Source organism: Ranitomeya imitator, chromosome 2 (genome assembly GCF_032444005.1).
Source record: "Ranitomeya imitator isolate aRanImi1 chromosome 2, aRanImi1.pri, whole genome shotgun sequence".
Classification (NCBI taxonomy): domain Eukaryota; kingdom Metazoa; phylum Chordata; class Amphibia; order Anura; family Dendrobatidae; genus Ranitomeya; species Ranitomeya imitator.
Window position 1 is genome coordinate 799,661,655 of NC_091283.1, and position 24,804 is coordinate 799,686,458.

General features: G+C 40.2%; 1 protein-coding gene across 2 annotated transcripts in view; it reads right to left on the minus strand.

The window, feature by feature from the left end:
• Nucleotides 1-24,804, minus strand: part of FBXW4 (F-box and WD repeat domain containing 4) — a 215,005-nt gene that overhangs the window by 10,585 nt on the left and 179,616 nt on the right. For both annotated transcript variants that reach the window (XM_069753756.1, XM_069753757.1), the window contains 2 exons: nucleotides 8,424-8,564; nucleotides 890-1,031 (listed from right to left, as the gene is read on the minus strand). In XM_069753756.1, the coding sequence (XP_069609857.1) occupies nucleotides 890-1,031; nucleotides 8,424-8,564 (283 nt within the window). The remainder of the gene's footprint in view (nucleotides 1-889; nucleotides 1,032-8,423; nucleotides 8,565-24,804) is intronic.

Genomic DNA, 24,804 nt, shown 5'->3' on the forward strand with positions numbered 1-24,804 from the left:
TCAAGTACCCACAGTCAGTGATGGTGTGGGGTGCCATGTCAGCTGCTGGTGTTGGTCCACTGTGTTTCATCAAGGGCAGGGTCAATGCAGCTAGCTATCAGGAGATTTTGGAGCACTTCATGCTTCCATCGGCTGAAATGCTTTATGGAGATGAAGATTTCATTTTTCAGCACGACCTGGCACCTGCTCACAGTGCCAAAACCACTGGTAAATGGTTTACTGACCATGGTATTACTGTGCTCAATTGGCCTGCCAACTCTCCTGACCTGAACCCCATAGAGAATCTGTGGGATATTGTGAAGAGAAAGTTGAGAGATGCAAGACCCAACACTCTGGATGAGCTTAAGGCCGCTATTGAAGCATCCTGGGCCTCCATAACATCTCAGCAGTGTCACAGGCTGATTGCCTCCATGCCACGCCGCATTGAAGCAGTCATTTCTGCCAAAGGATTCCCGACCAAGTATTGAGTGCATAACTGAACATTATTATTTGTTGGTTTTTTTGTTTGTTATTAAAAAACACTTTTATTGATTGGATGGGTGAAATATGCTAATTTATTGAGACAGGTTTTTTGGGTTATCAGGAGTTGTATGCCAAAATCATCAGTATTAAAACAATAAAAGACCTGACAAATTTCAGTTGGTGGATAATGAATCTATAATATATGAAAGTTTAATTGTAATCATTACATTATGGTAAATAATGAAATTTAACACTATATGCTAATTTTTTGAGAAGGACCTGTATATGTATTGATAATTATGTTTTTATTAAGTATCACCACAATCATAATGCTCCGAAGGATAGTTATACTTCATATCCCACCCCTGATTTTTTTTCTTGTGTGTATTTCTAAATACATACGATAAGAGAGTGTCCTCTGCCTTACCTGTAAACATGGATTCATTCTTTTGTCCCACAGTCTGACGACTCCATAGTATGAAGATCCGCTGGCTATCATATTGTTCCCGTCACTTTGTATGCAGTACAACGCGCTGTCATGGGGTTCCTCCCATTCACTGACACACCTCCTGAAAGGGTCAGAGATTTTGGAATATGGAAGTTAATAGATGGATCTCAGCTTATTTCAGTCTGCAGACAGTGATGGCGCACAGTCTGGTCCCCCAGAGACCAGGGAGTGACAGAGGAGATGTATACAGAACTTTATCTGTGTTTGTAGTGCAACTATCTGGCCTTATCTAACCATCCAGCAGTACAACTGAGCTGTTACTACCTCAACCACCCTCAAATGATGAGATGACAGTGCTCATTCTGTCCCAGTCTATACAACAAAACTGACAAGTTAGCTACAAACATCAGTAAGTGGCTGCCTTTTGTGGGCGCACTGGTGACCTTTGGAACATCTAGAATACGTTAATATTTTTTTTGCATAAAGATTAACATAAAAAGACTGCTGTGTTTCTGTACATACATAGTATCCATGGGTCGTTGGCACAGGTAATATATGACTACTCTGTACTCTTCAATGAACTATGAAATAATGATAAAGAAAATAATACTTATATAAATACGAGGTCATCATGAGGTACAAATATCCCAATACTATCAACCCTCACACCAGGCTCTGACACCTCCCTATGGCCACAGCGGATTGAGCCTTAAGGGAGACACGTTCCACAGAGAGGGAGCTTACCCCATTGATGATTATATTTCCTACACTCTTAGGTCAAGAGCAGTTGAAAAGCAGGAAATCCCAAAGTACCCCTTTGTGTGTGGATCAATAGCATTTTAAGTAGCTTCTCTTGGCAGAAGGGAAGCGTACTGTCAACTCTGCTTCATCCGTTCTTGTACCGCAGGGTCTCTCACAAAGCATACCATCTCTCACAAACTCTCTCTTTTTAACTGCAGAGAGTTTCTGTCTTTATTAATAAAGATAAATTGTTTCTCACATTAGCACTACTGCCCCGTAATACTGGGGAGATTGGGGTCAGTCTCACCCATAGAAACCATGTCCTTGGCTTCTGTCCGGGGCATACTACTGCTTTTACCCCATGCTATCGTGCCCGACTTATCTTGAGGTTTCCATATAGATTTTTCTTTATGGGGAGACTGGAAAAGGCTACCACCAGACACCAATAGCCATCAGCAATAATGAACTCCCAATTCCGTTCCCATTAGAGTACCTACCCCCAAACTGGGACTGCACTTTTTATGTAATTAAGCAGTGGGCAGACCCAGATTGGTGATTTTTTATAAATATCAAACATTATCGAAATTGATCAGAAGGCTCCCTAATGTCCTCCAAATGGATTTCAGTTTCTAGCAAAAGTCAGACCCAAACGTTTGGGATGTGGGATCCTGGCATGCAGATCAGGATCCCACGACTCTCTGTGACAGCTCCTGCAGGTAAAGAGTGAGATCTCGCAAGGTTTTGCTCTTTGCGCGAACTGTTATGTACGTTACTAAGATGTTACCGAATGGTAATTGCATTAAAGGGAGAGAATAACTCGAAAGAGGATCGCAACGCAATGCTCGGACTGCCGTCAGCTCTGCCGACCCAAGTGTTACAGCTGCACAGAAACACATGCTATCTCACTCGAGTCAGGAGAGCCAAAGGGCAGTCTGAGCACTGCGCTGCAATCCTCGTTCAAGATATACGGCCATTGGACTCTTCTTTAATCATGTTACTGTATGGTAACATCTTGTTTGTTTAGTGCAAGGAGAACCACAGGGGGTTGTGTCCTTCCACAATACATGCTGTGATCCCACAATCCAGAAATTCAGTCCCAAATTTTGATAGAAAGTCGGGCCAGTTTGGTGGACATTAGCGATCCTTTTGAACAATTTTTTTGATACATGATCAGAAAAATCCTTAATCTAGCACTGCCCACTGTTTTATTAAATAGAAAGGACAGCCACAGATTGGTGGTAGGTACTCTTTAAGCCTTGCTCTTGGCATGAAGGCAGAATTTCTTTTTGACCTCCTTCAAGATGGTAAACCACTTGAAACAATGCCATTTCATATTAACATACAGCTCTGGCAAAAATTAAGAGACCACTGCAAAAATCTTCAGTTTGTCTGATTTTTCTCTTTATAGGTATATTTTTGAGTAAAATGTAAATTGTTCTTTTATTCTATAAACTTCTGACAACATGTCTCTGAATTTACAAGCAATAAATTTTGTATTTTTTTTCTGAAAAGGAGAAATGGTCAAAATTAAAAAAACAAACAGTGCTTTCAGACCTCAAATAATGCAAAGAAAACAAGTTCATAATCATTTAGAAACATCAATACTAATGTTTTAACTCAGGAAGAGTTCAGAAATCAATATTTGGTGGAATAACCATGATTGTTAATCACAGCTTTCATGCGTCTTGGCATGCTTTCCACCAGTCTTTCACACTGCTCCTGGCGCAAAAATGTAAGCAGTTCTTCCATGTTTGATGGCTTGTGACTATTCATCATCCTCCATTCCAGAGGTTTTCATTGGGGTCAGGTCAGGAGATTGGGCTGCCCATGACAGGATTTTGATGTGGTGGCCTCTTAATTTTTGCCAGAGCAGAAAAGTATACCGCACAATATATGCATGTTTTCTACAACAGAAACTTATACAGTGGGCTATGTCACAGCTTCCCGTCAGAGGTATATGTCAGAAAATCCACCCAACGCATGCCACCAATGAAAGGCTCTTAATGTGAGTCTAACAAAACCTAAGTTCACCAACAAGCCAAGTCCTGTGGCGTGGGGGCTAGGAGAAGTGACTTGATGACTACTATCTCATCCTAAAACATAATACAATATAAATGTAACTCCTGTGTTTCGGGGGTCCCACAAACGCCCCACTGCATTCATCACCTCAGGCTGTGGTGTCAGCATTAGATGAGGTGGCGAATAAGGATCTGACATTACGCATGAATCTTTAGCGTTCTGCAGGGATCTGCATTAATAAATTATAATAGGATGGCATCACTTTCACTAGTCTGACATCTTGTCTATCCCAATAAGTGAAAAGCAGGAAGACCAATTAGTATCTGGCAGAAAAGACCCACGACTGAAAGATAATCAATTCTATGGAGACCCGACCTGTCCTTCTCCCATTAATGTAGGACGCTGACAGTAAACAAAGTGTTCCCCTTGACCTTATGTGCAGTCACACTGGCTCTGTGCTAAGTGGTAATGTAGGCAATCGATAGATCCGAGCTGCTGGATGCTGCACACTGCTGCCAGCCAGCGCTGCTCCTCTACGCCTCTTATATACAGGCATTACCATACATATGCTGCTAATGACATCACCGGCGTTCAGGACGGCACTCGATGGAGAACTGACATTGCACGGATTATTAGATTAAATGGTCATAAAAAGTGACCATCTTTGTCAACACTTTGCTTTACGTATTTTCTGCTGATTTGTAACCGTTTGATGATTTATTATCCGTTTGAACTGAAAAGCAAAATCCAAAATTCTGCTTTGGAATCCGGTTACCATAGACAGCAGTGCATTATGGGAGGGCATATTTTCTACCCCCCCCCCCCCCCCGCAATCCAGTACTAGCGGCCAGCATGTGTTGCCGTCACAGTCATGTACCTGGGCCACGCTGCCGGTAGTATGACGCATGACAACTGCGGCCACTGACTGGCTGCAGCGGTCACATGCTTATCACATCAGAGGGAGACAGAAGTATTAATTTCTTTGTTTGTTTCATAACACTTGTAACACTTGCTGATTTTTTATTTTTTATTCTTTACAGGATAATGCCTTTCAAATCTATGTAAATCTATGCAAGAAATGTTGAGCTCGCAATCAGAAAAAATTGAGTTTTGATGCCAAATGTGGTCTGAAAACAACATGGTGATAAAAGGCGGACCCTTTATGTGTACTCTGATAGTTATATTTACTGACAATTTGCAAAATACATTTCTGGATCCGTTATTCGTGCATTTAAAATGTACAGGGGGGGGATTCATAAAGCAAATTATTACAGTAAACTGGTGCTAAAAAGATGAACAATTTTTCACAACATGGTGGTTGCACAAAAATGTTCCACATATTTCCATTAACCCCAGCGCAGCCATCTTATTTGTAAGTGGGTGGAGCTAAGGGGTGTGGCCTAGCGCAGGACCAAAAATGCATTATAATATACGCCACAAAAGTGGCTTAATATTATACTAGAAATGTGTCGATGTCCACAAATAGAGTACATTTTGTAAATCTGATTCATGGGTGGCCAACAGGTGTGTAAAATTCATTAAAAGGTTAAAAAAAAGTTGTCACATTTGTTGATATTAATGTTGATTCTAGCAAAACAAAAAAAAATCTCAAAAAATTAGAGCGGTGGGGAATTTATATATCATTGTTAATTCAGAATCTGCTGGATGAAAAGACTCATGCGTTAAAGAAGACCTTTTACCACATTTTTCACGTTGAATTGGATACACCATGTAACAGGGGATGTAGAGCAGAATAAAACATTTTGTTTTTTGTTATTCTTTTTATTTCACCTCTCCGTTACGGATATCTTAGCTGTAAAATATTTGGCACTTAATGAGTTAACAAAAGTTAAGTCCAAGTGGGTGCTCTTAGATCATTTTCACTGGGGGGGCGTGTACTTCTGCAACCTATATGTTGCTGACCAATCATAAACAGGCAGCAACATAGAAGTGTAGAAGTACCTGTGATTATGTCATCGGGGTCACATGACCTGAGACCACAGTTCCTGTCAGCCAGAGTGTGCAGCTTAAATAATCACTGAAGATATATTACACAGCACAGACGTTCTTGGAATATTAACTGGCTCCTCACCTCTGTGTAATATATTTTCAGTGCTTATCTAGGCTGCACACTTCAGCTGGTATTAGGCAGTTGAGCCTAATGACATCATCACACGTCTTTCTACACTTCTATGCTGCTGCCCGCTTATGATTGGACAATAACAACCAGGAGGCAAAAGGACACACACCCCGGGGAAAATTAACTAACAACTACCTAGACTTAACCAAAGTTAACTCATTAGGTGCTAGATATTTGATTACTAATATTTTCGCAACGGAAAAGCGAAACTGAAGAAAAAAAAACACTTTTTATTTTGCTTTGTATCCACTATTACATCGTGTGTCCAGCTCAACACGAAAAATTTGGTGAATGGTCCTATTTAATGAATTTGACACATCCGACTCCGGCAGATTAAAACTGGTGCATAAAACATCAGTTTCATTTGGAAATCAGTTGTGTCCGAACTCCCATTTGGTTATTGAAATATTTCACTTTTTGTTATATGAATTTGATTTGAAGACCATAAATGCATTTAACAGGGTCTAAACTTCCACAAGAATATTCTTAGATTATTTGCAGAAAAGGTTTTCCAGGATTTGGAAAACTGTGACCAAAGTAGGGAATGTTATTAAGAAATGAATTGACATTCCCTGCTAAATAACTCCACCTGTCCGGTGGTCCTACTTGTGACTGAAGTGATGAAGTCACGTCCATCAGTAACTTCACTGCTGCCATCAATCACTGAAGATATATTACACAGCACGTTCCCCCTACCACACCTGTTATTTTTTTGTTATTTAGCCAGAATATATTTTTTTTATTTACATATTAAAAGTTGTGTATGACAATTAAAGAGTATTAAAGTGACTTTTTGGGGGCCTAGCATTACTCAGCATGATCCGGATAGACGCACGTGTCACCTCGCCATGCTGTGATGTAGAACACAATTCTAGCTACGTTGGGTTTCCAACCAGAAGATAAGGCTACAGATCACAGCCATGTGACTATTGGCCAATAAACATGCCCATTTTTAAATTTCACTTTTTAAAAATTGTAAAATGATACCGATCTTTGTAATCAATATCTGTGATGGGATGAATAATAACGATACCAGATCCTTTAGGATATAATCAAACTAGCCTAAGAAAGAACAAATGTTCTCAGTATGTACCAGTTACTGAACTGGACGTGTCAAGCACACTTAGGCTCCAACAAAGCAGATCCGCTCTGGGGCCTCGCCAGGGCCCATAATTAAAAGTTATTTTAAAATTATTTTCTAATTGCAGTGGGAGTGTGATTCCTCATTCCTTTAATGCCTTTCACTCCCTCATCTGTTTCTCAGACCTCGGATGGTGTGATAATATACACATAAAGCTTGTGCTCGGCTGCAGAGAGACATCTTGGATTGTCAGATATTGTACTCACAAATCCCAGAAAACTGATGACTGCTCTACATGCAATTTTAATTGGGATTCGTGACCTGAATTCACCACGTATGTGGGCCTAGGAGGGCTGACTGTCATTTAGAAAGGAGCAGGACGTAACGTCATCCTGTGGTTGACCATGTTTTTAGACCTTGGTCTAAGTTCACACTTAAGAGGTGCTTCAAAAGTTTTTTGTTTTTTTTATTGTAAGAAAATGTGCAGGATTCTGAAGTTCCCCCTACTAGATGTCTACAAATGTGCGCCATCAGTTTCATTTGGAAATCAGTTGTGTTCAAACTCATGTTTGGTTACTGAAATATTTACGGTACCTTTTATTATGTGAATTTGATTTGAAGGACCTAATTGCGTCTAACAGGGACTAACATTCCACACAATAATATTCTTGGATTATTTGTAGGAGTTTTTCAGGATTTGGTAAATATTGGTGCCCCAAGTCGGGAACGTTATTTAGAAATTACTTAACACCCCGTGAAATTCAACTGCCAAATAAACGCTACCTGTCTGGAGGTCCTAGTTGTGACTGAAGTGATAAAGTAACTTGACTGCTGCAATCAATCACTGTCCTCAGTCGTCACTTAATGTACATATAAACGTCACTGCCAATGCCAGGAACCGGCAGCGGCAGTCCGATCATTAATGGGAGAGACATCATTACTAAAGTTAGTTACCATCAAAGAGGGAGTGCTGCAGCAGGAGGGGATTCAAAGTATAAGTAAGGCTAATTTCTTTATTTTATACTGGGTAAAATCTTGAAAAACTCCTTTAGGGATGTTGTGCGGTCATACCGTATTGATGACTGGGATAGGTCATCGATATGAGATTGGTGAGGGTCCCACACCTGGCACACCCACCAATCAGCCGATATTTGCTCCGTCGGCCACCAGATGTAAACACTATGAACGGAGTTGCACTTCACAGCTCCATTCAATGTGTAGCGACAGCTGCTGGGTGCTGCAGAACAGTTTCTGTTATGTAGTAGCCAGAAGCCACTACTCTTTAAATGGAGGAGCGCAATCCAACTTGATTCAAAGTATTTCCATCCGTCAGCCAGCAGAACAAATAAAAGCTGGTTAGTGGGGTTGCAAGGTGTCACCAATCTCATATTGATCACTTATGCTGTGAATAGGTCATCTATATGCTATGACCAGATAACACCTTTAACTATTAAGGCTAAAGAACTATTGACAAAATAATGAATTTGCATTCTATAGGTCCACTTATCATCCAAATTCACTACAGATAATACCTTAAACTTGTTCTTAGGTCCCAACATCGAATGTAGGTATCATAGCCACATGACAACAAAATGGATGGGGTTTCATAGCAGACATCCAAAACTCCAGCACCTCTTTTGAATTCAGTCCCAAGACAGTTCAAGAGCTGGCCACTACAATGAGAGATGGTACAACATTACAGCTATTTACTTACATATAGTTCATATGTACAAAGAAAATTAACCCTGTGCAGACAGACCAGCAGAGCTAGCCGACCATCTCGGCAAGAAGAAATTCAATGGGGAACAGTGGTTGGACTGATAAGTTTCTGTGGACACAAAAAACCTAAGGCGGGCTCATTACGTCCAAAGAAGTGGATGGTGCCCACCTGAGTTGAGGCTCTACCACCTCTTTAGTTTATATGGCATTGCCTTTGAATAAATACATATATATGGCATGAATTGTAGAGTGCCTATAACAATTATCTTTCCAAAAGCCTTACATAATGCCTTGTGTACATTAAGGTCTGTGATCAATGTTGGAATAGAAATATTGGCTTCACTTTGAACATCCAAATAAAGCAGGAAAATGTTCATCACCAGCTAATCTAATCTCACCATGGATCATAAATCAATAACACCAGAGAATACATTTTCCTTTCTCAGATACTCGAAAGGTCAGTAATATTTATTAAACCAGATGCCTATATGTCTCATCTTTGGAACATATGCTTCTCATAGTGAAATGCTGTCTCAATCCTCTATGCCGGTCCCTGAAGCAGGTGTCTGAGGCAGCTTTCCAACTTTATGTTCTTAGGCAAAAACATTGCATATTAAAATGTGTATTTGCTCCAATACATCCTAGAACCTGCTGACGCTCGGACTCCCCAAGTAGAATTGGACCATTGTTCAGATTAAAGTCATACATGAACAATATATTGAAGAACAAATCGCATTTTTAAGTACACATGGCCTCTTGTATCTCCATCCTTATCCTCTGGCAATAATTCTTCTTACTATATATTATTCTGTGGAATCATTACTTACAGTGATTTCAGCCAACCCTGTGCAAGTATTAAACGCAACTCTAATTTATCCAAATGGTTGAGTCAGACATTAAACCTTACTCTTAGAGTAATAAGTCTACGATACAGGTTATCACCCTCCCTTCTTAAATGCTGAATTATCACCATCTCTGGTGGTTCAGGGTGGTGAGGACAATCATAATTTGGCTTCTAGGATAAAAAAAAGGGTAAATATTTTCTTTTTCTGACGGTCTATGGTAATGTCCCCTTCTTTGGCGGTTTAGGGTAGTGGTGATTTTCTTAACATCCAAGATGCCAGTGATGTGTCTTGTCTCAAACATGAAGCACTTAGCTTCCTTTCCCATCCTGCACTTCCACAGATCAATGCTGGACAGGGACACGGAGGACTGTGAAACTCTGGAAATAAATGCTCCTGTTTATAGCAATGATCTCCAACCTGTGGCTCGTCACAAGTCCCAAGTTTTGCAAAGACCGGAAGCCATAGGTTGGAGTCCACAGCTATACAGGATCAATGACATGTCTGATGTATTAAAGCACCCGCTAGATTATTCATCTCTGTAGCTCTTATAGTTCAGTGCTCCTCAAACCAAAAGGGAATTGCCGGTTGTGAGGAAAAGACGTTTTAACAGAAGGGATCATCATTTTTCTTAGACAAGTCTATCTTTGGCTTCATCAATATCTGGTTTATCCACATAATTGACGTACTGTTATCATATAAATATTATACATTCTGGAGATAATTAACAGATAGAGAAAAATCTATAATTTTGGCTTGAACTTCGACAAGTGATGAGGCCTTGGTACGTCATGACTGGTGAGACCGCCTTAAAGGGACTCTGTCACCTGAATTTGGAGGGAACAATTTTCAGCCATAGGGGTGGGGTTTTCGGGTGTTTGATTCACCCTTTCCTTACCCGCTGGCTGCAATATTGGATTGAAGTTCATTCTCTGTCCTCCATAGTACATGCCTGCGCAAGGCAATCTTGCCTTGTGCAGGCATGTACTATGGAGGACAGAGAATGAACTTCAATCCAATATTGCAGCCAGCATGCAGCCAGCGGGTAAGGAAAGGGTGAATCAAACACCCGAAAACCCCGCCCCTATGGCTGAAGATTGTTCCCTCCAAATTCAGGTGACAGAGTCCCTTTAAGAGAAATCAGGGAATGCACAACCTGACAAAAAATAGCTTGAGGAGTCGTACATTTTTGGTGTTCTTTAAATCCCTGTGTAGGCAGCACGGTGGCTGGGTTCAATTCCCATGAAGGACAACATCTGCAAGGAGTTTGTATCTTCTCCCTGTGTTTGTGTGGGTTTCCTCCGGGTTCTTCAGTTTTCTGACACACTCCAAAGACAAACTGACAGAGAATATTTATTGGGGGCAGTGATGATGATGTCTGTAAAGTGCTGAGGAATGAATGGCGCTATATAAGCAAGTAAAATATATAAATGACACATGCTTTAAGACCTTGAGGTTTATCGAGATTGATCCTTTAAGACCTACTCCCTTTTGTGACATTTCTATCATAGTGTCTGATCCTCTTTGGACAATGTCAGTTGGACAGATATTTTTGCCGCTTTAGGGACCTATGAAATGCTTTACTGTTTTTGCATTCACCCCATAAGTGGAAGTTTCCACAGTCGAACCCTCACCTCTTTAATGAGATATGGTTGATATACCATAAATGACTGTTAAGTTTTATTTGGCCTTTGAAAGAGGTATAATCTGTCACTAGAAGACTAGAAGTGAAAAAGCTTGTACACTCCTGTCCTTTGGAGATACCACTGGTTATGCTATACACCATTACTAGTAATGAGCGAGTATACTCGTTGTTCGGGTTTTCCCGAGCACGCTTGGGTGGTCTCCGAGTATTTGTAACTGCTCGGAGACTTAGTTTTCATCGTGGCAGCTTAATGATTTACAGCTATTAGCCAGGCTGAGTACATGTGGGGGTTGCCTGGTTGCTAGGGAATCCCCACATGTACTCAGCCTGGCTAGTAGCTGTAAATCATTTAGCTGCGGCAATGAAAACTAAATCTCTGAGCAGTTACAAATACTCGGAGACCACCTGAGTGTGCTCCGGAAAACCCGAGCAACGAGTACACTCGCTCATCACTAATCATTACAGGTTTATTTTTATAACCATATATACAAAAAAGTATAAATGGACTTGAGAAAATCACATACCGTATATAGATCCATATTTGTCTTCATTTAGACACATTCAATAAACTATATAAAAAAAAAGTCATTAAAGTTTCACCTTCTACTAGAATAAAATGAATTAAGAGCTTCAAGGCTTGAAAATAAGCGGCCGCTTCAATAAAGTGTAGTTGACTGGTTCTTTACAATCCACACTTGTGAAGGACATTATTTAGGGAGTGAGCTACCATTCATTACAATATGCTGGAATGTATCAGATGGGTAATCTCATCTGCCCATTATCAGCACTGCATAGTTACTACAGAAAACTAATCATGGCCTGGTAATCCCTGGGAACGGCGTCTAAATGACCTGCTTTTGGGAAAATTAAGCCAAATAACGGAATATCATAATCTTCTACTTTGCTCAATAATTTAACTGCTTCTCTTGTACTCCGCACAATGGAGCGAAAGCACCTGCTCTTTAAGTAAGTTACAAACGATATACACTAAGTCAAGAGAATGGAATCTGACATGAGACTCATGCGTCGGACTCCATTATTTTGTTACTCTCTGCTCCTTGATCCAGTGTCACAGATCTGAGGCACCATCTGTAATCTGGGCTAAAACCTTGTTGGAGGGATAAAGACCACACAAAAGGAGAAATAGAGTCCTAGGAGATGCTAAAATAAGTAAACACCTTTGTGTCAGCGAAATAGCTGATAAAGCAGATTAGCGTCTGGCGCGCTGGAGTTCCCAGATCAGAAGGCGAAGTCCTGTACGATCTTTGTAGCCAGCACGCTTCTGTGATCACAGCCCTGGCTGCATGCTGGGGCCGGCCCGTTTCCCCTAGTGGCTCTCCAAAGAGCAGATTATGTAGAATAACAATTTCATTGTGGATGTGTAATTCCCTCCGTGACCGTGACTGTGGGCAACAACATCGACCCTTGATGCCTTGTCCCTATCAACCATTTACACCGGCTTGACGGACCTAGCAACAGCCTCCCATGAGATCATCATGGGCAAGCTTTAACATCAAGTGCATGAACTAATCCCCCAAACCTGGACGCAGGGGTTCTAGTTATTGGTCTTTACACTTTCTCAGGGCATTGGATGTTTAAATATCAGCAAAATGGTTTGCATCCGTGGCTCCTGAAACCATTACTTGCTTTCTGTCTGACATATATGTAACATTAATGCCCTAGTTTATAAAACGTTTCGGGTATTCAAAAGTTAGTATTTTGTCCCGCATAATTAAACTACCTGGATTTTTATCAAATTGTGCAATTGTAACTCCACCAGCATACATACGTGGTTCATGAAATGAATGTAATGCATATAAAGGCTACGTGCACAGACCATTTCGGGCTGGAACATGTCGGGTGAATTTAGATTTCCCCATTCCAGATATGTTTTACAATTGGCTTATGTTGCTTTAATATGGGATTAAGTAATGAAAAACTGAAGAGACTAGCACATTGTGTGACTTTTCTCCAACACAGTCAGTTGGTCCATGGAGAAAAACTCGCATGAGACCTACAACATGGAATAACATTGGTCCATTTGCTCAGAAACACAAATCAAAAATGCTCGTGTGAATTTAGGCTGGCAATAAATACCGTAAGTGATGGCATAAAGGTAAAGTCCACTGATTCCCCTATACAAAGTGTTGCTCAGTTATCCAAATGAAGAACATCCTTTCATTCTCAGGATTATAGGCTGGCTCTTAGAAGTGTCTTGCAGCAACTAACTTTTTTTGCTACAGAGAACACAACCATCTTGGTTGTGATAATGTACGCATGGGCATGGGGAGTTGGGAGAGAGCGGCCAGCCAAAAGAGTGTTCAGCACATAGCAATCTAATGTGCAAGATTATAAAATAATTGGAGCACAATATAAAAGAGCTGCAAAAATTATTACAAAAGGGCAATACAAAGTCCAAAATATTGTGCATATAAAGTCTGTATAATCAATTTTCTGTGGAGCTGGTCTTACATTGGAGCAGAAAGTCCACAAAGAACTTTACCATAGCACAAATAGAAAAGCAAAGTTAGGGTGGCTCAACATCATCACAGTCAGAAGGGAGTCATACATTTTTTTTTTTGTTACAGACCACCAACTTTAATATAAATACTTTAACCAGACGGTTCTTCTAATCAGGTAGTAACCATTAGGCTAGATGTTGGACAATAGCTTTACAATTGTCCCATTAAGAGCTCCAGGAAGAAGCCTCAAGAGCGAAACCCTGAATGGGGGAAGACAGTGACCATATGGTTTTGCCAATATATAGACTGCATTGTAAAATTAAAAATTAGTCGATCGTTTTACTCAAGGTCTCATTCACTTTGATTTATACAGAATCATGCCATTTATTTGGAGAGGAACATATTGTGCGTTGAGAACAACTGCTAAGTGCAAATCTGCAATACATATGTATCCTAATGGATGCTGCCTGATTAGAAATGCCTGTTCAAAATATCAACACGAAAACTGAGGATCTGTGAGTTTTTTTTACATGACGCCATTAAGAATGTGATATTTTTAAGCTGGGTTTCTTTTATCTAATGAGTATGGACAGGCTTAGACAAAAATTACTAGAAATCAAGAAATGGTAGCACATATGGGTAGAGGCAAAAAGAGCCCACATGATGTTCCCAATTCCTGTATAATATCGCCAGCCTGGCAGTAATGATAGAATATGTGAATGAGAACCATATTTTACTCGTAAGACCACCAACCGGTCGTAAAATGAAAGAGCCAGTTTGCTCCGCTGTTATTTTTCTTGATAACGAATTGTAGTAGCCATAGAAAATTCAATATCCTAAAACTGAGGGAATAAAATATAAAGGAGACTTCAAAACTAGATCCACCTGTCCAATAGAAGTTCTAAAAACCCTTAAATATAAAATATTTGACTTCTGAGCCCACAAATTTGAAAGGACATTAACCCTGTATAAGAAGTTGAACGTCACTGGCCATGATTCACGTTGTAGTGTCTAAGAAAAAGTGACTTATGATGTTATTTACATTGAGGGTTTGATGTTCCCAGTGATAGGAAAGGAGCAGAAGCCCTATCCTGTGACCAAACCTGCACCCTTATCTCCTCCAGTCATCCTACATCTTATAGAGTGCTAGATGAAACATGAGAGCAGAATAAAAGCCAAATTTGTCATGAGTTTAACTTCAAAAGAAAGCCCTCACCATCATTCCTTACCTTTAGACATCTCCTCAAGGTAGGCAACCACCACAAAGACAACAATGAGCCTGAGCCTACAATAACATTTCTGTCATTCCATCCCCGACTCACAAGAGACAAAAAAAGGTCTCCTAGATAGAGGCGAGGGACTTGTAGGTAAGCTATAAAAGTGATAACATCTGGAAGACATGTGAACACGGCCACAAGATCTCAAGGAATACACCGGAATATCATACCAAGTGATGATTACATTTATGTTTAGAGTATGTTCCCATGAAGGGGGGAAAAAGAAGTGGATTTTGCATCTGGACAAAAAGTCAGCTGGGTTTTACAGAACTATCCTTTTAATAAATCTCATGTATGTGCTGCAAGGAATATCTGTAGCAAGAAATTACCAAAGCTGCAGATTAGAAATCTGCAACATGTCAGTTTATGCTGCATGTGGTACCTTGAATTATTATTATTATTTATTGTTATAGAGCCATTTATTCCATGGCGCTTTACATGTGAGGAGGGGTATACATAATAAAAATAAGTACAATAATCTTAAACAATACAAGTCATAACTGGTACAGGAGGAGAGAGGACCCTGCCCGCGAGGGTTCACAATCTACAAGGGATGGGTGAGAATACAGTAGATGAGGGTAGAGCTGGTCATGCAGCGGTTTGGTCAATCGGTGGTTACTGCAGTTTATAGGCTTGTCGGAAGAGGTAGGTCTTCAGGCTCTTTTTGAAGGTTTCGATGGTAGGCGAGAGTCTTTTCGATGGTAGGTGACCCTTTGCGACACAAAAAGTGAAATGTTTGGATTAACTACGCTACTTCAACAATGAGAGTGTCCGCAGCAGATATGCACTAACTTTAGGATGCTGAAAATCTTTGCAAGAGGATACTTGCATTTTTCTGCCAGCACTGGGACCAATTGCTTAGGTTTTCATACTACTGCAAAAAAATTAGCATGGCTATACAATCTATGGGCCTGATTTATCATTTATGGTTTACTGAAGTCACTTTGGTATTTTTTTGTCTTGTGGAATTCGCTCACATTTTTGTCAGAAATTCTTCAAAATGGTGCACGTGGTTCATGATTTCGTCGCAAAATCAAAAATGTTCTTAAATTGTCAGCACCAAAAGTCACAAATGCTTTGACTAGTCGCATGAATGTGCCAAACTGAAAAGTTCTCCAGAAGCCTTACTCCGGGCAGAGACTTGGGAGTGAGAGGTGCTAAAAATCATCACATTTCGTAAAAGTCGCATTTCATGAATCTGTCTAAAACATCCCGTTTGAGCAAAGATGTAAAACAAAATTAGAAAAAAAAAAGACTCGAAAAAGACAACTTAAAAAGTGGCACTAAAATGTATAGAAAATAAGGTGCAGATACTAAAGCCACTAAAGGGGAATAAATTACTACAGAATACTCGAGAAACAGCAATGAGGAATCAGGTCCTTGGCTGTTCAACAACTGTTTTTATATTCCCTTATTGCTTTATTTTACGCAAAAAGCTCCAAAGTTAACAAAAGAGTAGAGCAATGGAAGCTGCTGCCAACCACTAAGCAGATACAACGGGCATATGTATAAAGACACACGGGGGACAGTAAAGTTAAACTATTACACACGGAAGTGATGCATTGCAATCTTTTGGCTATGTACGCTTGGTATGAACTAGTATAGGACCTGAAAAAGTTTGCTTGATTTTTTTTTTTGTTGTGGGAAAGTTCCAATTATTAAAACATATTTGTCTTGATGAAACAACACCTGTAAGGCGGATGCTAAGTCAAACACCACTTGTTTTATACTCAGTGATGATTCTACATTGGCAATTTACTACTTTGTCAAAATACTGTTTTGTCAGAATTTAGGAACCCAAAAATCTTGCAAAAAGTCACTGAGATTGTACTGCAGCCCGTGCAAAACATTTATGAAAATTGGTAGCAGGGAACATCTGTTTAACCCAACGCACGTCACAATGTAAGATCTGCATTGATCTATTTGTCTCTTATTCAGCCTTTCAAGTGCAGGCCGTCAATACTCCACTTGTATAGACGGGACTAAAAGGAAAGCGGGTTAAAGAAAGCACATAAGAGCCTTCTCTAGTAAAGGAGGCCTCCTTAATCTGATCAGCTAATAGTTCATTTACCCCTCCTGAATTGCTGACTCCGTCACACAACAAATGATCGTTTCGAACATTGGTCTTGTCTTGTGAGGTCCTCTGCTTTTAATAACACCCGAGACACTTTCAAGTGGTATATTCATTACCAAATAAAGAAAAGAGCTCCCTCCATAGATTTGTTATTGTACCACTTCAATTCATTAGAAAAACATCTGCTCGGCTTTCCAATATTACCAAATTTATTGTTTGGGTTCTGACCTTTTCCTTTTTTTTCCTTTACGCTGAGCATTCACTAATGAGGCTATAATGTGTGGTGGCCAAACACGCTGAAGAGCTCTTGTCGAGTTGAATCTGGACACGTAATGTACGTTCTGTTTGTTTGTTTATTTTACATTATAGCGGATGAAAGGGATGGAGGAGGGGGTGAGAATTGCTTGGCACTTGTTGGGTGCGGGCATGCCAGTGTGCAGTGTGAAGGAGGTATGAGTGTACAGAGCCAGCATTATCTATTCACAAATGCCTCCCTGCTTTTGGATGAAGTGGCAACTTGGCATTTCAAGGATGTGACTATTGTATCTATTGAAATGAAGAAAACAAGCATTCTACACAGAAGCAGCGAAGAGCTACGAAAAAGGAAAATATGGTACAAAAAAATCTGTATTCATTTAAAAAAAAAAACTACTTTGCTGCAATATGTTACTTCTAAATAAAAGTAAAAAAATGAAACAGACAAAGATAAAATAAAAAAAACAACTGGGAGCTCAAAGTAAGATTTATAAAATGATAACACTGCAGCAACAATGGTATAGAAATTCTAGACTATTGACTCCGAATATATTATTATTATTATACATTTTTATAGCGCCATTTATTCCATGGTGCTTTACATGTGAACGGGGCAAATATAGTCAAGTACAATAAACATGAGTAGAACAAGGCACACACAAGTACAGGAGGAGAGAGGACCCTGCCCGCGAGGGCTCACAGTCTACACATACACCCATGAACACTGAACAAGAGAACATAATTTTCAAAACATCTTGATTTATTCAGTATCAAATATGAGCACCACGTGCAGAAATACACACTATTACATGCCTTGGTATGTTATCAATGAGGTTATTAATGGTTCTCCGAGGAATGTTCTGCCATGCTGAATGCACTTGAACAATTGATGACCAATGATGTCCCAGATGTGCTCGATGGGAGACAAATCTGGAGATGCTGCAGGCCATGGTAGCATATTTAGGCCACCAGGCTGTTCACAGTAGCACAAGAAACATGCCGCCTGGCGTCATGCTGAAAAATGGTTCATGGATAACTTTGGAGAAAAGGCCGTATCAATGGTTCCATTCATGCCATCAGTTACCATAATGCGCCTAGGTGAATGAAGCAGTCAGTTCCTTTATGTGGATGAAGCAGTCAGCTTTCCTGCATGGATACAGCAGTCAGGTTTCCTTTGTCAGCGAAGTGGTCAGCTTTCCTATGTGAATGGAGCAGTCAGCTTTCCTGAATGGACAGAGCAGTCAGGTTTCCTATGTGAACGAAGTGGTCAACTCTCCTACGTGGACAGAGTGGTCAGCTTTCCTGTGTGGATGGAGCAGTCAGCTTTCCTGTGTGGATGGAGCGGGCAGCTTGTTTTTAAGGCACGGGTTACACTACCACAATAGACTACCTGAAGGTTTTATAATGGCTCTCACAGTCCCCTAATCTGAACATCAGGAATCTCACAGAACTTGAAGAATTTGTCAAAATACATATTAACAATCCACAAAGATTCTGGAAGAATGTCCTTTAGACAGATGAGACAAAACTGAGGCAATTTGTCAAGACACATCAGCTCTGTTCACAGAGGCAAAAATGAAACATGCAAAGAAAAGATCACCGTACCTACTGTGAAACATGGAGGAGGCTCAGTTATAATCTGGGGCAGCAGTGAGCTCACCGGGAAAAAATTCTCATTTCTCCTTGTGAACTCTCTGAGCTCAGTGCAGCACCGTGAGACTTTTTCGCACTGTGCTAGTGGTGATCTCACCGAGGCCACCGTAGTGCAGAGGCCCGGCTGTGAACGTGACTTGCGGCAACCTTGATGACGTCACCGCTGGTCACTGACGTTGAGATCGCAGCAGCTCATTCCTCAGTGGTTCTCAGCCTGGACATTCTTGGCTCTGTCTCTGTCCAGGATGAAAACGATTTATCCCCAGACATAGATTATGGCATGGGACAGAACAGGAGATCATGGCTTCAGTGGAATGGGTTTTTGGAGAGTATAACTGTGTTTGCTATTTTAAAATAAAAAAAGTAAAAAAAGTGTTTTTTCTTTTTTCAAATAACTTTACTCTGGCTGTGTTTTTTTACAATACAACTATAGGATTAGTAATGGAAAGGTGTCTTATAGATGCCTCTCCATTACTAAGTCGTGGGCCTGATGTCAATGGACAACACAAAGATGACATCAAGCCCACAAATAAGAACCCCACTTGCCACAGCCAGAGGTCAAGTGGGAAGAGCCGGGTAAAGAGCCAGAATGGATGCATGGAATAGCCGGGGAGGGGGGGGGGAGGGAGGGGTCAAGATCTATGGCCCCTTACTAGTCTGAGAATACCAGTCCCCAGCTGTCTGGTTCAGCTTGGCTGGTTGTCAAAAATGTTGGGGGGGGGGGGGCACAGCGTGGGAACCGTGGCTGTCTGACCGGTGGTAGTGATTTTACCACCGATCAGGGGCAGTGCTTTTATGTTTATTATGCTTCAATTAGAAGCCCCCCTTCAATTTGTGTCATATGTGGATATTCTAGATGCTCAATTGAATTGTTTTTCTTTAGAAAAATTATCATTCAGGCAAGCCTGAAACGATGAAAAACTGCTGTATAAAAAGTAATATATGTTCATTCATTTTCTCACACAGATTAAAGAACATCAGCTTGTATTAAAGAGTTATGAGATATGTTATAACCTGCTGTACTTCAAAATATTTACCCAACATTTACCCTGTAACACCAGTTTTTACACTTAATCAAAAACAATCTGTTTAAGATCATTAAATCTAAATTCAGGAACATTTCATTAAAAAAATTATAGAAAGAAAAACTTTGACAAGTTTCACATGGGAGAGCGCCAGGTTCTAGAAAATAATAATAATAATAATAACAGTAATGTCAGGTACAACACTGCATAAAGAGATCAAGGGAAATAATTATGCGTGTGTGTGTATGGTACCAATTAAAGAGGTTTTCTCACCATCATAAATACGGTAGGTAAGATTGTGAACTTTGGAAATTGCTTAATTTTGATATTTATAATTCTAACGTTCGCTGCTCACTGCCTAGGTTACCGGCCACCTCTGCTGCTATAACAGTTGCTCTGAGGCTGGTAGGATGTGGCCGGCTTCAGTCCCTTTCTACGATTATGCAGGGGAACGACTACCTCTTCCTGCAGCATGAGAAAAGCTCAGTGTGGACCAGCGTCTGGATCAAATATACCCCTGGTGCAAACTGTCAATCATCAGGATCACACCTACCGCCCGGCAAGCTGAAATCCGGGAGGCAGTGCGCTTCTGAAGACCTATATCGAACACATTCCTTTTAAGAAAAAAGGTTTATGAAAATATAGTACAATAAAGAAAAATCGAAAAACATCTAAATAATAAATCACTCACGATACTGGTCAGTGCGGTGCCGGCAACAATATAAGGACCTGGAAGTGAGGGGGGCCACTGCATTATGACTGACAGCTCCGCACTACGTTCTAGAGGCATAGTCACCTTCCGGGAAAACACAGAATGATTAAAAATCAAGAATGTCACCCAGCATCTCCCAATGTGTCCAACAACAGCTGCACATGATCCACTGTATAACAAGCACCATAGACGGAAGAGGAAACCAGCCCCCTTCACTTACATGACTTGTTCAGTATAGCCTGCTGGACACCCGGTAATACCTACTTCCATCATCTCTTACACAAATCGAGCTGCTGAGAACTTTAATCACAAACTACCAACGTCAATCAAAAGTATAAAGACATAACCATCAAAATAAATCATATCCCATCTCGATTTAAAATAAATATTTAACTATTAAATAAATAAAAATGCCAATAAAAATCTCAAAAACATCAGGGTATGTGCACACGTCAGGATTTCTGGCAGAAATGTTCCTGACAAAAAGCGGACATTTCTGCCAGAAATCCGCATGCGTTTTTTTTTTTTTTGCGTTTTTGATGCTTTTTTTTTTTGCTTTTTTTCCAAATGTATGGAATAGCAGGAAAAACATGAAAAAAAAAACGCAAAATTAATGAACATGCTGTTTTTTTTTTACTGCGATGCGTTTTTTTCGCGGAAAAAAAAACGCATCATGTGCACAAAAATTGCAGAATGCATTCTAAATGATAGGATGCATAATGTATGCGTTTTTAATGAGTTTTTATAGCATTTTTATCGCGAAAAAAACGCGAAAAAGACTGAACGTGTGCACATACTCTCAATGTCTGTTTGTAACGATGGAAATGGAAACAGACATTTTTTGAGAGAAATGTGAAACAATAAAAGCCTCTCAGATACCCACAGAGTGTAACAACCTCTCACAGTTTCTTTTCTTCCTAACACCTGAGTGCTAAATTTGTTATTATGTGGCTGCATTGTGTACATCAAAGCTAAGCGCAGGGTTTGCAATTTACAGAGGGTGGGATATCCCAGCTTTTTATGGTCTGCCCACCCAGCTTACACAGCTTGGGGACATGAGCATGAAGAAACCTGCAGTGAAAGAAAGCTTAGGGTGTCTGTGTGTAGGGTGAATTGGAGGGTAACAAAGGGAGAGGCAGGTCTGCAGAGGGAGATTGAACGCCAGGTTTTCTCTCCGTATTGGCCTCCACGTGGAGAACCACAAGATGGAAAAGTGCCATTCCACAGGAGCTCCGCTCATTAGGTGTCTGGTGTAAGAAAGCATGGCACATTTTAGTGTCACAATAATGTCATGTAAGTCAACGTCTCTTGACGTCTCATCCATATTTGTAGATTTCTATGACAAGTACAGGTCTCATTCACTAACTATAAAACAGGTGTATAAGGAAATGGTCCAGAAATACTAATAAAGTCAGGCGTGCAATGCCATAGTGGGTACATGTTGAGGAATGCCTCTGCGGCAAGAGAATACACTTTAGCTTAGACTACTTAGAATAGTTTATACTAGAGTATTTAATAATAATAATAATAATCTTTATATAGCGCCAACATATTCCGCAGCGCTTTACAGTTTAACAGTTTCAAACACAACAGTCATAAGTAACAACGTTAACAATACAATAATTAAAGCGAAATAAGACGACCCTGCTCGTGAGAGCTTACAATCTACAATGAGGTGGGGGAGATACAAAGCACAGGTGTGTATTTACAATGATGTATTTACAATGATGGTCCAGCCATCTTCAGGGGTGGGGGGTAGATGGAGATAGTGAATGGGCTACTCACACACAAACATAAAATGACTTTGATTAGTGAACGTGGTAGGCCGCTCTGAATAAATGCGTTTTAAGTGAGCGCCTAAAACTATGCAGATTGTGGATGGTCCTAATTTCTTGGGGTAGAGCATTCCAGAGGATTGTTGCAGCACAGGAGAAGTCTTGGAGTCGGGAGTGGGAGGTACGGATTAGTGCAGAGGTTAGTTGAAAGTCATTTGCAGAGTGCAGCGGTCGGTTAGGCTAATAGACAGAAATGAGGGAGGAGATGTATGGGGGTGCCGCACTGTGGAGAGCTTTGTGGGTGAGAACAAGTACTTTGAATTGTATTCTGTAATGAATGGGCAGCCAGTGTAACGACTGGCGAAGAGCGGACGCGTCTGAGTAACGATTAGCCAGATGGATGACCCTGGCTGCTGCATTAAGGATGGACTGGAGAGGGGAAAGTCGAGTGAGGGGGAGGCCAATTAATAGAGCATTGCAGTAGCCCAGGTGGGAGTGGATCAAGGCGACATTGAGGGTTTTTGTTGTTTCCATGGTGAGAAAAGGGCGGATTTTAGAGATGTTCTTTAGGTGTAAGCGGCACGAGCGGGCAAGAGATTGTATATGGGATGTGAAGGAGAGATCGGAGTCAAACACGTCATATGTGGGGTAGTAGTAGGAGTAGTGTATGCTAGAGTACTTAGAGTAGTTTATACTAGAGTACTTAGAGTAGTTTGTACTAGAGTACTTAGAGTAGTTTATATTAGAGTACTTAGAGTGGGCAGCACGGTGGTACAGTGGATAGCACTGCAGCCTTACAGCGCTGGGGTCCTGGGTTCTAATCCCACCCTGGACAATATCTACAAAGAGTTTGTATGTTCTCTCCGTGATTGCGTGGGTTTCCTCCGGTTTCCCCCCACATTCCAAAGACATACTGATAGGGAATTTAGATTGTGAGCCCCAACGGGGACAGTGATGATAATGTGTGCAAAACTGTAAAGCGCAGCTATACTAGAGTACTTAGAGTAGTTTGTACTAGAGTACTTAGAGTAGTTTATACTAGAGTACTTAGAGTAGTTTATACTAGAGTACTTAGAGTTAGTGTATACTAGAGTACTTAGAGTAGTTTATACTAGAGTACTTAGAGTAGTGTATACTAGAGTACTTAGAGTAGTTTATACTAGAGTACTTAGAGTAGTGTATACTAGAGTACTTAGAGTAGTTTGTACTAGAGTACTTAGAGTACTTTGTTCAGGAAAGCTCTGATTTAGCTGAGATCACACAAAATAATTTGGTACAAGAGATTCTATACAACTGCAATTAAGTCAAACATCATAACTTGCTCGGTTATGATTTTGACAATTTAAGAGAAGATGTCATCCAAATATCCAGCTAGAACCTGCTGACGTGAATACCCAGTGTATTACCCATTTGGTGAACCACAAAATTTCTGCACAGGATATTGCCCAAAATTGCCAATTTTATATCCACAGCAAATTTATCATTGTCGAGGAGTTTGTGCCACAGAGAAAAAAATTAAGTCAAGGAGGCTAATCCGTGTGTGGGCTATCAGCGGTAGAAAGCAGAGTTTCTGCACCTAAATTCTGACCAAATCTTAATTTCTGCCTTGGATTTTCAGCAGTAGGGAAATCTGAAATTGCTTCACTGTATACGGAGGAACAAAGCTCCAAAAAGGTACAAAAATAACTAATTCAGAAAATAGTATATCAATCTAAAAAAAAATGTACAACTTGTAAAACTGCCACAGATTTTCAGCAATAAGCAAATCTGTAGGTTATGAAGGTGGCTTTACGTTATACAGAGCGAAAAGCAGCAAAAATATATATTAGTAACCCTGTGAAAAACCGTAAATTTTTAAAAAAAAACGTGTTATAACCTGCATAACTTTGGATATACAATTACTGTCATAAAAAAGTAGAAACAAAAAAACAAAACCCCCAAAACAAAATAAGTATTAAAAACTTTATTGGAATTTTCCTACATTTTTATTTTTTCATAGCAGACACAAATGGAGCAGCAAAGAAAAAAAAATACTTTTTTTTACAGGGTAAATACCGCATGTGCATATTTGTTATTTTATGCCATAGGCAGCTCCAATTAGCTTTTCTTAATGATCTTTGAGCATTTTGGAAAACAGAGGTTTGAGTTGTGTCTGTTATTGTAACTCAGCTCCATTGTAGTGAATGGGGCATAAGCTGCAATATCACACACAACCCATGGTCACATTAGTGCTGTTCCTGAAATAAAAACATGGATAACCCCTTTATAACACATCTATTGGTGCTGGGGCTGTGCGGCAAGTAACGTACCCAGGAGACCATACGGCCCTCCCAAGATATTACATGTGATTGCAGATGTCACTTACGGCTCACCGCATACAGTTTTATCGCTTATGTTTATACCATTGTATAGTTTTTCATTTACACATTACCATATAAATCACCCAAATATACAAATTAATGATGTCTATATTG